The sequence below is a fragment of the Oncorhynchus gorbuscha genome, linkage group LG15 (genome assembly GCF_021184085.1).
Source record: "Oncorhynchus gorbuscha isolate QuinsamMale2020 ecotype Even-year linkage group LG15, OgorEven_v1.0, whole genome shotgun sequence".
NCBI lineage: Eukaryota > Metazoa > Chordata > Actinopteri > Salmoniformes > Salmonidae > Oncorhynchus > Oncorhynchus gorbuscha.
In genome coordinates, this window is record NC_060187.1 from 21,555,109 (window position 1) to 21,569,140 (window position 14,032).

General features: G+C 45.5%; 2 protein-coding genes across 5 annotated transcripts in view; one reads left to right on the plus strand and one right to left on the minus strand.

Moving 5' to 3' along the window:
- Positions 1 to 2,460: 2,460 nt before the first annotated feature.
- Positions 2,461 to 9,704, plus strand: LOC123996741. The gene is made up of 5 exons (XM_046300385.1): positions 2,461 to 3,982; positions 5,564 to 5,757; positions 5,961 to 6,105; positions 6,299 to 6,604; positions 8,696 to 9,704. Exons 1-5 carry the CDS (start codon positions 2,468 to 2,470, stop codon positions 8,855 to 8,857), a joined length of 2,322 nt encoding a protein of 773 aa, XP_046156341.1. The 5' UTR covers positions 2,461 to 2,467; the 3' UTR covers positions 8,858 to 9,704.
- Positions 9,504 to 14,032, minus strand: part of taf4b (TAF4B RNA polymerase II, TATA box binding protein (TBP)-associated factor) — a 33,045-nt gene continuing 28,516 nt past the window's right edge. For 2 of the 4 annotated variants that reach the window (XM_046300381.1, XM_046300382.1), the window contains 4 exons: positions 13,543 to 13,668; positions 13,186 to 13,242; positions 11,889 to 11,996; positions 9,504 to 11,181 (listed from right to left, as the gene is read on the minus strand). In XM_046300381.1, the coding sequence (XP_046156337.1) occupies positions 11,035 to 11,181; positions 11,889 to 11,996; positions 13,186 to 13,242; positions 13,543 to 13,668 (438 nt within the window). In that variant the 3' untranslated portion in view covers positions 9,504 to 11,034. Of the gene's footprint in view, positions 11,182 to 11,301; positions 11,512 to 11,888; positions 11,997 to 13,185; positions 13,243 to 13,542; positions 13,669 to 14,032 lie in introns of those variants that run through there. The other 2 variants (XM_046300384.1, XM_046300383.1) reach the window with 2 other exon arrangements.

Below are 14,032 nucleotides of genomic sequence, written 5' to 3' on the forward strand. Positions count from 1 at the left end.
GAGGAATATAATATCATTGCTTTGTACTTCTGAGGCATTGGCATGTATGCTCAAATCAATGCACAAGTCTTAACAACAGACTTCACACACAGTGGCTTGCGAAAGTATTCACCCCCCTTGGCATTTTTCCTATTTTGTTGCCTTACCACCTGGAATTAAATTAAATTTGGGGGAGTTTGTATCATTTGATATACACAACATGCCTACTATTTTGAAGATGCAAAATAGTTTTATTGCGAAACAAACAAGAAATAACACACACACACACAAAACACTTGAGCGTGCATAACTATTCACCCCCCACAAAGTCAATACATTGTAGAGCCACCTTTTGCAGCAATTACAGCTGCAAGTATCTTGGGGTATGTCTCTATAAGCTTGGCACAACTAGCCACTGGGATTTTTGCCCATTCTTCAAGGAAAAACTGCTCCAGCTCCTTCAAGTTGGATGGGTTCTGCTGGTGTACAGCAATCTTTAAGTCATACCATAGATTCTCCATTGGATTGAGGTCTGTGCTTTGACTAGGCCATTCCAAGACATTTAAATGATTCCCTTAAACCACTCGAGTGTTGCTTTAGCAGACTGCTTAGGGTCATTGTCCTGCTGGAAGATGTCCCAGTCTCAAATCTATGGAAGACTGAAACAGGTTTCCCTCAAGAATTTCCCTGTATTTGGCACAATCCACCATTCCTTCAAATCTGACCAGTTACCCAGTCCCTGCCAATGAAAACAATCCCCACAGCATGATGCTGCCACCACCATGCCCCACTGTGGGGATGAGATTCTCGGGGTGAAGATGGCTGTTGTGACAGACATAGCATTTTCCTGGATGGCCAAAAAGCTCAATTTTAGTCTCATCTGACCAGAGTACCTTCTTACATATGTTTGGGGAGTCTCCCACATGCCTTTTGGCAAACACCAAGCATGTTTACTTATTTTTCTCTTTAAGCAATGGCTTTTTTCCTGGCCACTCTTCCATAAAGCCCAGCTCTGTGGAGTGTACGGCTTAAAGTGGTCCCATGGACAGATACTCCAATCTCCGCTGTGGAACTTTGCAGTTCCTTCAGGGTTATCTTTGGTCTCTTTGTTGCCTCTCTGATTAATGCCCTCCTTGCCTGGTCCGTGAGTTTTGGTGAGCGGCCCTCTCTTGGCAGATTTGTTGTGGTGCCATATTCTTTCCATTTATTTTTTTTTACAATGGATTTAATGGTGCTCAGTGGGATGTTCAAAGTTTCAGATATTTTTTTATAACCCAACCCTAGGATCTGTACTTCTCCACAACTTTGTCCGTGACCTGTTTGGAGAGATCCTTGGCCTGCATGGTGCCACTTGCTTGGTGGTGCCACTTGCTTAGTGGTGTTGCAGACTCTGGGGCCTTTCGGAACAGGCGTATATGTACTGAGATTGTGTGACACTTAAATAAAGTCCACCTTTGTGCAATCTAACTAATTACGTGACTTCTGAAGATAATTGGTTGCACCAGATCTTATTTAGGGGCTTCATAGTAAAGGGGTGAATACATATGCACACACCACCACTTTTCCTTTTGAAATATTATGGATTTTTTTTTTAAAACAAGTTGTTTTTTCATTTCAATTCACCAATTTAGACTATTTTGTGTATGTCCATCACATGAAATCCAAATAAAAAGCTAATTACAAGTTGTAATGCAATAAAATAGGAAAAATGCCAAGGGGGATGAATAGTTTTGCAAGGCAATGTAGCACCTAGATAGAGTACAGTGTATGACAACCAGGAAAGTACTGAATGTTCACTAAAGAGTTTATATTAGGACTGTCAAACAATGAAAAAAATTTCAGAGTAAATCACCTTATTTGCTCAAATTGAGCCGTAATTTAACATTTTTTATTCAAAAAGCATTACAAGAATATTGATTTTGTCCAAAGTAAAGGTAAGCAAAATCATTCTGACAGCCCTAGTTTCTCATTCTTCCCAAGAAACCTCGCTGACCCTGGCATGTGTCATGTGCAGGGAAAGGGTTTTGTGTGTGTGTGTGTGTGTGTGTGTGTGTGTGTGTGTGTGTGTGTGTGTGTGTGTGTGTGTGTGTGTGTGTGTGTGTGTGTGTGTGTGTGTGTGTGTGTGTGTGTGTGTGTGTGTGTGTGTGTGTGTCAGGTATTGCCTTATCAAATGCAGCAGTTACTTCAATTAAAGAGACATGAAACCGTTACATATTCGTGCTGCATGTGAGTGGTCCAATATGCAGTCCAATACTGCAGCCTTTTTTGTGAGCGCGCTCCATTTACCCACTCGCTCGCTCCCTGCACCTTTAAGAGCGCGTGCCTAGCTGAAGGTCACTAAACAGTAACACAAAGCTCTCTTAGCTCTGCGGTCCAATATAGCGCATGCGCTCTGCCTGAGGACTGCTACACAGACTGCAATATGGCGAGAATGCCTGGCAGCGCAGACTGCTCTAGCGACACGGCGGGGACAGAGCGGGAGGAGCACATGAGCTGCCCAGAGACTGAGAGGAGCGGAGACGAGGCGGAAGAGGATGAGATCCAGGAGGTGCAGATCACCGGCGAGGAGGAGGGGGAGTACGAGGAGGATGTCGAGCTGGAGTGGGAGGCAGAATGTGTGGACCCCGGCAGCTGCTCGGTTATGGAGACAGAAGCGGTCCGTATGGGCAGTACGGACCAGTGCAGCGGGATGGGACCGGGAGCGGGAGCGGACCCCAGACTTTTCCACATCCCCGGACTGGACTCGGATCCGGAGGGAGACCTGCAGCGGTCTGACCGCTCCAGACTGAGCGAGAACACTCGCCTGGCTACTAGGTACGCAGTCAGGATCTTCCGGGAGTACCTGAGTGAGAAAGCCCAAAGTCCTGACTTTGAAACTCTGGACAAGGAAGCGCTGTGCGCGGTCCTGCGCTCCTTCTACGCGGAGGCGCGATCGAAGAGCGGCCAGCTCTACAGCAAGTCCTCTCTCATCAGCATCCGGAGTTCTCTGAACCGCTACCTGAATGAGCCGCCTTACTGTCGCACCCTGGACCTCACCAAGGACCCAGAACTGCGCAGCGCCAACCTGACCCTGGCCGCAGTCATCAGAAAGCTGGAGGAGCAAGGTGCCGGTCCCGTTGTGCAAAAACAGGCTATTACGCGGGCGGACCTGAGAAAACTCTACACCTCTAGTGTGTTTAACACCGATACGCCGTTCGGGCTTCTCAACAAAGTGTGGTTCGAAACATGCATGTATTTCTGCACGAGGGGGAGAGAGAATCAGCGCGAGCTGGAGGAGGATTCATTCGGGCTAGCCATAGACGAGGATGGGAGAAAGTTTATCTATTTCAAAGCGCTGGGGCCGTATCACAAGTCTCGCTCCGCGTCCTGGACTAAAAAAAGACCAGACACGGATGATGATACTCTGCCGCGCATGTATGAGACGGCCACGGAGTTTTGTCCGTATGCCAGCTTTGTGAAGTATGTCTCGAAACGGAACCCGCTGTGCAAAGCGTTCTTCCAGCGCCCGCGAGACCACTGCTGCTTAAGCGACATGACATGGTACGAGAACAAAGCAATCGGTAAAAACCTGCTGGGCACGAGGATGCAGATGCTGTCGCGTGCTGCCAAGCTTTCAAAGACCTACACTAACCACTGCATCGGCGCAGTCTCCATAGCAACGCTCAACAGCATCGCTGGTATCGGGTCAAAGTCAGTATCGCTTCACGTTGCCTCGGAAACGGTCAATGGTGGCGCACAGTCTTATCTCCAGCTCGTGATCCCATATAGCCGACAGGTCACGGACGCAGTGGAACTGAAGCCGCAGAGAACAAGGAAATCTCGTTCTCACTGCCCCGGCGACGTCTCTGGACCTCCATCACCTAAGAAGCTCTGTGTGCGTTCCGAGGAACGCGGAGAGTCCCCGGTGGTCATAGTGGACGGTACCGAGCCCGTGGACACCCGATCCCCGGAGCCCCACGGTCAGCCGCCCGCTCCTTTACCAGCTGGCGTGGTAGCAGCGCAGGTAACACTGTTTCACACTCTGCACCAACACAGGTTTTTAATTGATCAGCAGTCTTCTAAATGTAATGTAGAATAACCTTACTAGTCTCCAAAGCATCCACAGATTATGCATAAATGTAATGTAGAATAACATCACTAGTCTCCAAAGCGTTCACAGATTATGCATAAATGTAATGTAGAATAACCTCACTAGTCTCCAAAGCATCCACAGATTATGCATAAATGTAATGTAGAATAACCTCACTAGTCTCCAAAGCATCCACAGATTATGCATAAATGTAATGTAGAATAACCTCACTAGTCTCCAAAGCATCCACAGATTATGCATAAATGTAATGATTTACATAAGTTTCCATTTACTGTGGAAGTATTGACCAGTAAGATGTGTGTGTTTGTACTGTTTAGGAGTGAGTTCTGTCATTGGGTGTTCTAGGTGCTTTAGTAAAGGGGTCATGAACATTGTGTTAGAGTCCCAAATGGCAGCTTATTCCCTTATATAGTGCACAATTTGTTTACCAGAGCCCTATGGACATTGGTCAAAAGCAGTTCATTGTATGTATAGAGGTTAGGGTGTCATTTGGGACAAGCCTGTGAGTGCAGAGTAGAGGACACATGAGTGAGTTCTCTCTGGGACTTTGTCTGTTGCTATGGGTGATGGCGCCCCAGGCCCACAATTACCCACCATGCACCACAGTGGAGCCCGCAGGGGGAGTGCCAGAGTGTGCAAGCTCTCACTCACTCACACACTTATTTTATACCAATTTGCCTAAAGCTCACATTTTCCTGAGACACAGGCACTATAATGAACAATAGTACAACAGGCTGTCTCAAGCCTCTTTCCCCCAATGAAAAAAAAATTGTATTTGTGTGGGTGAGTGTGTGTGTGAATGTGCGTGTCTGTATATCCAGTATCATAATGAGTTTAATGTTTTTGCGTCGTTCCTCTCAGAAGAGCCTGCCTGTCGTGACCCTAGAGACATGCACATGTCTGCTGCAGCACTAACAGCTCTGCTCATCTGTTTTCTGCTTTATCAGCTATACATCCATCTATCTCACTATTTACCGTTTTCTCAGCTTTAAGAGGCAGACTGCCTTCGGCCATGGCTGTCTTTCTCCCTCACTGCACTTACCACAGTGAATGCTGACCAGTAGACTTTATAGCTTGTCAGTTTTTCAGCAGTGAAAACTTACTTGAAGCATTTCTAAGGTGTTTAAAACCTTCCTCTACAGGAATGTCCTCACCTGTCTCACCTGGAACCTGTATAGCAGAGGAGGAGACAGACTCATATCTGTCTCTGAGTTTCTTTAACAACACTCAGCCAACTCCACTGTCCTTAGTTAGCCCTGACAGACAGACACTGAAAAGGGCAAAAACCACTCTGCGTCACGTAGTTCAGTGCATCATGAGTTAATTGTACTAAAAACGTTGACGGAGTATGAATGAAGTCCCAGTCTACAACTCTTTACTAGTGTCCTGTCTCTACTTAGTCACTCAGGGAATGACTGTGTGCTATGTTCACACACAATACCTGTGACAAATTTCAGTTGGACATTTGTTTATCTTCTTCTTCTTCTCTCCCAGGATAGCCGTAATAGCAGCATGGCCAGTCGGCCACTGGTCTCCCAGTCCCCTGCCTCTCCGCTGGGCTCAGGGGGTATAGGGGGCATCCCCACCCCCGCCCAGCTCACCAAAACCAACGCCCCTGTACACATAGACGTAGGAGGTCACATGTACACCAGCAGCCTGGCGACACTGACCAAGTACCCAGAGTCACGGTAAGACTCGCACACACATAGGGTGTTTAAGATTGACTACATTGAAGTGGAATGCAATCACTGATCTACAAATGATCTTGCATCCCAAATACATACTCATTACGTGATCACGATTAGCAATTATACGCTTGGCCTTGCTCAAACTGATCCCCTCAAACATGTACACTCTGATCATGATCTCAATGATATCCCCTTCCCCCCAGGATTGGTCGTCTGTTCAACGGGACAGAGCCCATAGTGTTGGACAGTCTGAAGCAGCACTACTTCATAGACCGAGACGGTCACATGTTCCGCTACATCCTCAACTTCCTGCGGACGGCAAAACTGCTCGTCCCTGACGACTTCAAAGTGAGTTTCTGACCCTGCACTCAGGCCTGGAAAACCTTGTCTGTAATTGCACACTTATAACATAAAGTGTGAAGCTTTGTGGGATACATTTTCTTCTTAAGAATCTGATGATCATTGTGTTTGTGTGTGCATGTCTGTGTGCGTCTGTGTACGTGTGTGTGTGTGTACGTGTACGTGTGTGTGTGTGTTACAGGAGTACTCTCTACTCTATGAGGAGGCCAGGTTCTTCCAGCTATCTCCACTACAAGCAGAATTAGAACGCTGGAGGAGTGAGCGCGAGGCCAGGAAGGTGCGGCGTGTGTGTGAGTGTGTGGTGGTGCGTGTAGCTCCAGAGCTGGGGGAGAGGATCACTCTAAGTGGGGACAGGGCTCTGATCGAGGAGGTGTTTCCAGAGGTTGGGGACGTCATGTGTAACTCCCTGAACGCAGGCTGGAATCATGACTCTACTCACGTCATACGCTTCCCACTCAACGGATACTGTCACCTCAACTCTGTACAGGTAACATGACAGACACTACACTTACACTGCATAGAACAACCCAAAATACAAAGTTAACAGATAACGGCACCTCAACTCATAACATCACATTAACCCACCTCAACTCTGTATAGGTAACATCCCACTAACTAGTACCCATGGCACAAGCATAGTGTAACCTTAGAGGGCCAGACCAGCCAGAGAAAGAGAGACTAATCCTGGTTAGATATGAAACGTGGCCATCGGCTACTGCGTCTGCTGGTTGCAACACTCACTACAGAGTTCCAAACTGCCTCTGGAAGGAACGTCAGCACAAGAACTGTTCATCGGGATCTTCATGAAATGGGTTTCCATGGCCGAGCAGCCGCACGCACACAAGCCTAAGATCACCATGTGCAATACCAAGCGTAGGCTGTAGTGGTATAAAGCTCGCAGCCATTGGACTCGGAGCAGTTGAAAAATTCTCTGGAGTGATAATGACGTTTCACCATTTGGCAGTCCGAAAGATTAATCTGGGTTTGGTGCATGCCAGGAGGACGCTACCTGCCCAAATGCATAGTGCCAACTGTAAAGTTTGATGGAGGAGGAATAATGGTTTGGGGCTGTTTTTCATAGTTCGGGCTAGGCCCCTTAGTTCCAGTGAAGGGAAACCATAACACTACAGTATACAATTACATTATAGATGATTCTGTGCTTCCAACTTGTGGCAACAGTTTGGGGAAGGCTCTTTCCTGTTTCAGCATGACAATGCACCTGTGCACAAAGCGAGGTCCACACAGAAATGGTTTGTCAAGATCGGTGTGGAAGAACTTGATTGGCCTGCACAAAGCCCTGACCCCAACCCCATCGAACACCTTTGGGATGAATTGGAACACCGACTGCGAGCCAGGCCTAATCGCCCAGCATCAGTGCCTAACCCCACTAATGCTTGTGGCTGAATGGAAACAAGTCCCCACAGAAATATTCCAACATCTAGTAGAAATCATTCCCAGAAGAGTGGAGGCTGTTAAAGCAGCAAAGGTGGGACCAACTCCATATTAATGGCCATGATTTTGGAATGAGATGATCAACAAGCAGGTGTCCACATACCTTTTGTCATGTACAGTAGCTCCTTATAGCACTGCACTGACATTATTGGTTGATGGTAGGTGGGGGCGGGAGTTCCTGTATAATCACAAACTCACTTCCTTGACAACTTTCTTTAAAACAGCTCTGGCCTGCTCTGTGAAGCACAAGAAGTATGAATGCTCTGATCTCTGCGGAGGCCACATCACAGTAAATGCTGTACGGCCACTGCAGATGTTGGTTTGACCATGCAGAGCCTTCAAGGCAGAGAGAGAGAGAGGGATGGAGGCAGACAGAGGTTTCTAATTTAGCCTGCAACAAACAAAGAGAGGAGAGGGCGACAGAGCGAGACAGACAGGATAGAGGTACAGATGCTCCTTCAGTGTATACTAATGGAATGCCATCTTGCAGCTAGAGAATGTCTGCATACAAAATGTCACCGTATTCACAATTTAGTGCACTACTTTTAACTAGGGCCCATAGTGCACTACATAGGGAATATGGTGCCATTTGGGATGCACATAATATTGCACTAGAAAAAGGGTTTGCGTCTGTGTTTGTATGTGTGAGTTGTTGTGATAGATCCTCTCTATCTGCCTGTCTGTCACTTGGTTTTTAGGTCAGGGAAGGACAGGGTGAGATGGCTGGCTCTTCTTTAGTCAGACTGAGTCTTGCTAAAGAGAGAGATGAGTGAATTTGGGCCCTATGGGCACTGTCTGTGCTATTGTTAGTAGCACATTTGCACATATTCACACATTGGTTCTCTTCCACAAACTGGAGTCCTGTATGACTGTGGTATGACTGGACCCTGAATCAGCCCCTCTCTGAAATCACTTCTCTGCCCCACGGTCAACTGACCTTCCATACATACTGTATCAGACCACCAATTACCTGATTCATCGCCTATTCTCTTCTTGTAAAACCCCAAATAATTGTTGTGAATGTGATTAAAACTTGAGATCTGAGTCTGTGTCTACCCGAGTGGTTATTCTGACCACAAGTGTGTGTACGGTGTCTGTAATGTATGTGTGTGTGTTTGATTGACAGGTGTTGGAGAGGTTGCAACAGAGAGGATTCAAGATAGCAGGGGCGTGTGGCGGGGGAGTAGACTCCTCCCAGTTCAGCGAGTACATCCTACGCAGGGAGGGAAGTAGCAACGGACAGCGTGGCCACACCCTCATCCGCATCAAACAGGAAGCACTGGACTAAGCCCGACCCAGGTCAGATCAGAGGTCAGTGGATAATTGGTCAGGAGAAACCAGAAAGCCACGCCTCCATCTCCAAGGGAACGCCAATAGTTATTTTAGAATTTTGGGGACATAGGTATTGCCATGATGAAACAGTGATTGTACCTACACCAAAGGAGAGCAATGGAACTATGACCTCACTGCAATGAACTATGGAAGTCACTAACCAGGCGGTACGCAGATAGTGACGGACCCCTCTCCCCATGAGCAGGGACCTATAGCATAGAGAGAAGCAACATTAGCACTATCATCATACTACTCATGTTACTGTGTAGGATTATTCTGTTTTATAGTGTCATAATAATAGTATGTGGATTCATTAAGATTCTTACAATAATGTAAATAATCATAGAATGGGATGAGGTCATGACTAAAACTCTGAAATGGAGAGACGACACTAATGAACATGGAAGATATGCAGCTGAATGTTAAAAAGCACAAGTGTCTGGGAAATCTAACCCAGCCTAAACTAAATAGATAAAATATATGGTTCTGTGAAGCTAAAGTTATTACGAGGAACTCATGGAAGTTTTTTTTTTTAAGGAAATTTTTATAAACCAAAAATATGGTTTTCACATGTTAAGTCTTAATCTTTATGACAATGGAATTCTGAAGAGGTTCTTCTACACTTTATATTCATCACATTGATAAAAGAGATTTGTCTTGTCAGAGATTGAATTGTTGCATGTTTTATGCTGAGCATTTGAGCAGCAGAGGACTTGAGATCTGTATCAAAACTGTCTGTCACACGAAAGGAAATTTGATTTCATAAACGAATGTACCAAAAGGATGTAAAAACATGTTTCATACAAAAAAAAGTCTGCATGTGTGTGTGTCTATTAATTATTCAGGAAACTATTCACTAAATGTTCATTTTAGTTAGCCTAGCAATCACAGATCAGATGACTTACCTACCATCACTGTATAATTGAAACCGGAAAGTTAAGGGAGAGGTTTGCATTCATTTTAGGCGGCATGGTAAATATTCCACCTGCTTCATAGTTTAGCAGAAAGTAGTTAATGAATATGTATAAGCAATGCATGAATATTAAGTACACTAAAGTGCCTTTGTCTTCCTGGATTTGACAAGCTGTCAGAGGGAGGGGCTTGTCTTTGATCTGAGACAGGAACAGGAAGCAGTGGGACATATGATGAGCTTGTTAACGTTGCCGACGATGATCAATAATTCAGCAATCACCTAATCAATCAGTAATCACCATTTGCTATAACTGGAACAGTTATATGAAACAGTCTACGTAGCTAACCTCCACATTAAGGGTCAGCATTCATTTCCACTATCAGATCCTTCTTTAATTGGCACACGGTCAGTTTGCCTAGCTTAGTGTTAAGTTATTGGTCAGCAGCCTTTTCAGCTGAAAGAATTGTGATCCACTTCATTATTTCCACCATCTGTATTTCATTGCCAAAAGGTAGTTCTGTGTCTTAAAGCTCCTCTCTTCTGTATTCAGAGATAGCGGAATAATGCATCTCAAACACATCCACAACTCTGACACACATTTCCACACACGCCGTGAAGGATCACTATTTTTCCCTCCAAGTGACAACCTAAAAAAAGGTATCAATTATGATACATAACATTTTCATGAAAATGTGTGAGTAATGTGGACATAAACAAAGAATCCCTGATAGACTGTAAAAGTACACAGTACGACACTCAACTAGGGTTTGCTATTAACTTATTTTAAATTGTCACAGGTTTACAATCATCAGGTCACCCATGTAAACATCAAAGTAAAGAATGATATTATTAGCATGAAACTGAAAAACAAGGAAGAGTCAATGACCTCACCACAGAACACTCTGAATCACACTAAGGGCTGAGGGTCACTGCTTTAGGCTGTAACACAGAGCTGACTTCTACTGTTATGACCTCTTCTCTCACAGAGTTGCCCTTCTCAAAAAGTGTAATATAAAAATGACTACAATCTTTTCTCTCTCAGCATGAATCAGCAGAATTCAGTTACATTGCTGACTGTGCTACAAATTGTTAGAAAATAAAATACATAACAAAAATAACAAAATAAAAATAAATATAATATACATCTGAAAGAGTGCTAAGGCACACAGAATCTGGCACAAACGGTGGGGGAGAGACTGATAATGTGTGTGTGAGAGATACTATCTGAGCAGGCCCTTGTAGAGAGTGAGAGAGTGTCGTAGAGGAGGGTCCTGTTCCAGACAGAAGAGTAGGTCCCTCAGAGAGACCCCAGTCACTCTCTGAACCCCAGCCCTCTGTAGTACTGACATAATGCCACCTGGCCCCACCTGAGAGAAAGGGTGGGGGGGTGAACACCCAACAAAGAGAGAGAGAAAAACAAAGATGAACGGCCCAACATAAAGCTTTCATCCTAAACTTTTCAACATTACCATTATGCCAAACAGCTTCCCTTCTCCCTCCACCGTTTCTCCTTCAAATTCTGGCACACAGAGGTGATGCCTTAGAGAGCAGAAAGGAAGGCCCTGTAGCGCTACAAAGGAAAGGGAGAGGAGGCAGGAGAGGAAAGCTCCTCAGGCTGCAGGGTCCTCTGGGTAACGCAGTTCAAAGGCAGCGGTTAATGTGTTCAGTTTACAGAGCTTCATCTCTAAACCCATCGCCTGCAGGGCCAGGGAATTAAATAAACTCAGTTCAATTAGACACGTTAACCTAAACTAACAGTCCTCCGCATGTCTGCTCCTTCGCGTCACAGGTCTAGTCTCCCCTGAATGTTGTTTCTTATCAGTGACACTAACACAGGTGTTCCTCATATACGCATCCCTTACCCACCTGGTACACCCCCTACCCACCTGGTACACCCCCTACCCACCTGGTACACCCCCTACCCACCTGGTACACCCCCTACCCACCTGGTAGATCCCCTACCCACCTGATTTCAAAGATTGAAAATCTGCCACAGATACCATAAAAACACTGATAACCAAGAACCTCCATCCACTCTCTTCAGTATAATAACGCACACGCATACTGTACATACCTGGTTTCCATTGGAGTCCAGTGGTCTCTTCCTGCGAGGCCCGATGGCAGCCAGGGCAGTGAGGTTGGCTTCTCTGTGCTGCAGCTGAGCCTGCTCCAACTGCTGGAGCTACAGAGAGAGGGAGGGGGGGTGTTATAAAGCAGGGTTTCCCAAACCCCCCCCCCAACTCATTATCCATCTTTGTATATTTGAGTTAGCTATGTAGTGATAATCTAAAAAATGTGCACCCCTTGGGGTCGAAAGACAGAGTTAAAGAAACGCTGCTCTATAGGATGGGAAGTTGAATGCTCATAAAGTAATAACTGAAACACTGAAGCTTGGGTAATTTCCATAAAACGATATACAGTGAGATATACAGTGAGCCAATAAAGAATCACACTAGCCAAATCTCAACCAATTAACGTATAATGTTGTCAAGGTCACATAGAGACAACCTCACACACACACACCGTAGGTGTTCTAATTTGATTCCACTTTGTGCCTGCCGCAGGCCTCAACTCCAGCCCCAGAAACCGGCTCCATTAAAATTAGCTCCAATTACAGCTGTACCTTCTCTGGGGCTTGGATGTGTGTGTGTGTGTGTGTGTGTGTGTGTGTGTGTGTGTGTGTGTGTGTGTGTGTGTGTGTGTGTGTGTGTGTGTGTGTGTGTGTGTGTGTGTGTGTGTGTGTGTGTGTGTGTGTGTGTGTGTGTGTGTGTGTGTGTACGTTGGTGTGTAGGGTGAGTCTGAACACCCACACAGGCTGGGTATGCAAACAAAACTATTTTGTTGATTTCTGCTGTTGCCGTGGAGACCTCTGGGAACATGGTTGCCGTGAGCAATCCACCAACGGAGAGAAAACAACCTCAGTCTCTCCTCCCTCTTTATTACCAGTACCCTACCGCTGGCTCTGTCTCATCTAGCTACAGCCTCAGCCCCTACAACCCCCTCAGCCAAACATCACACATCATCTGATTTACTAAATTAACAATTAGTCTAAGAAATAGCAGGCATTATAGAATTCCCAAACATTACTGATAAAAAGCATATATTAGGTTAGATGTGGTAAAACTTTTTGAAAATGCTCCACCACTGTGCTATAACTTTCAAGAGGAGAAAGAATCTAAAAATGAAGCTCATTTTGCAGCTACCAGTAACAGCACAGAGCCTTAATGAGCTGATGTGTGTTCTACTTGTCCTTCCCTGGGGACAGGCTTCCCTCAAACTGTTTGGAAATGACAGTCTGATTGAATAGTTAAAGCTGACGTGATGCAATTTCAAGTAAATCAAGCGCACACACAATGACATAACACACAAACCTCTTTGGCCCGTTGTTTCAGTAGTTGCTGGTCTGGGTCATCGGTGTTACAGCGACTCTGTGAAGCAGAAAAGAAACAGACAGATGTTGACCGTCTGGAAGCAGCAGGGTTCTACAATGGTTCATCTAGACCAGACAACTTAAGTAATCATGAGCAGCCATGTCCTCAGCATACTATAATCATACAGTCAATATTTGTTTTTCATTCCAAGAACTTAATACACAGTAGCTAATATGAATAATGTAGCACCCATCACTCGCACACATTCACCACAAAATGCTAAATATTCAAAATCATGTCTGAGTAACTTCTTGACCCCTTGTCAAAACTGAAACCCCATTAGTCTGCAACATGTACTCTGGCGACGCGGAGCAGTGTCTCCCTCTCCTCGTCGTCTCTCCTCTGCTTCTCCAGACGTTCCAGCTCTTCCAGGAAGTGGAGCTGGGAACGCACATCACTGGTCTGAACGTGACTGTAGTCCTCCTACACAGAGAGACCATGAGGATTCTACAAGAGCTGTAGTACAAGTTGTGAAATGCTGTTACAGTTGTAGTATGTGTATCATGAGGACATCATACTGATAATAATGGTGTAGTGCAGGGTTTCTAAACTCCTGGAGAGCTTCTGGGTGTGCAGGACTTTAATCCGGCCCTTCACTAACATACCCGATTCACCTAATCACGGTCCAGCAGAGAGAAGTGCTTGACAAGTTTAATTTTCCAATCGGGTGTGTTACTGCTGGGCTGGAACAAAAGCGTAGGGCTGTTGTAGTGTGTATAATATAGGGCTGTTGTAGTGTGTATAATATAGGGCTGTTGTAGTGTGTATAATATAGCGATGCCAGGGT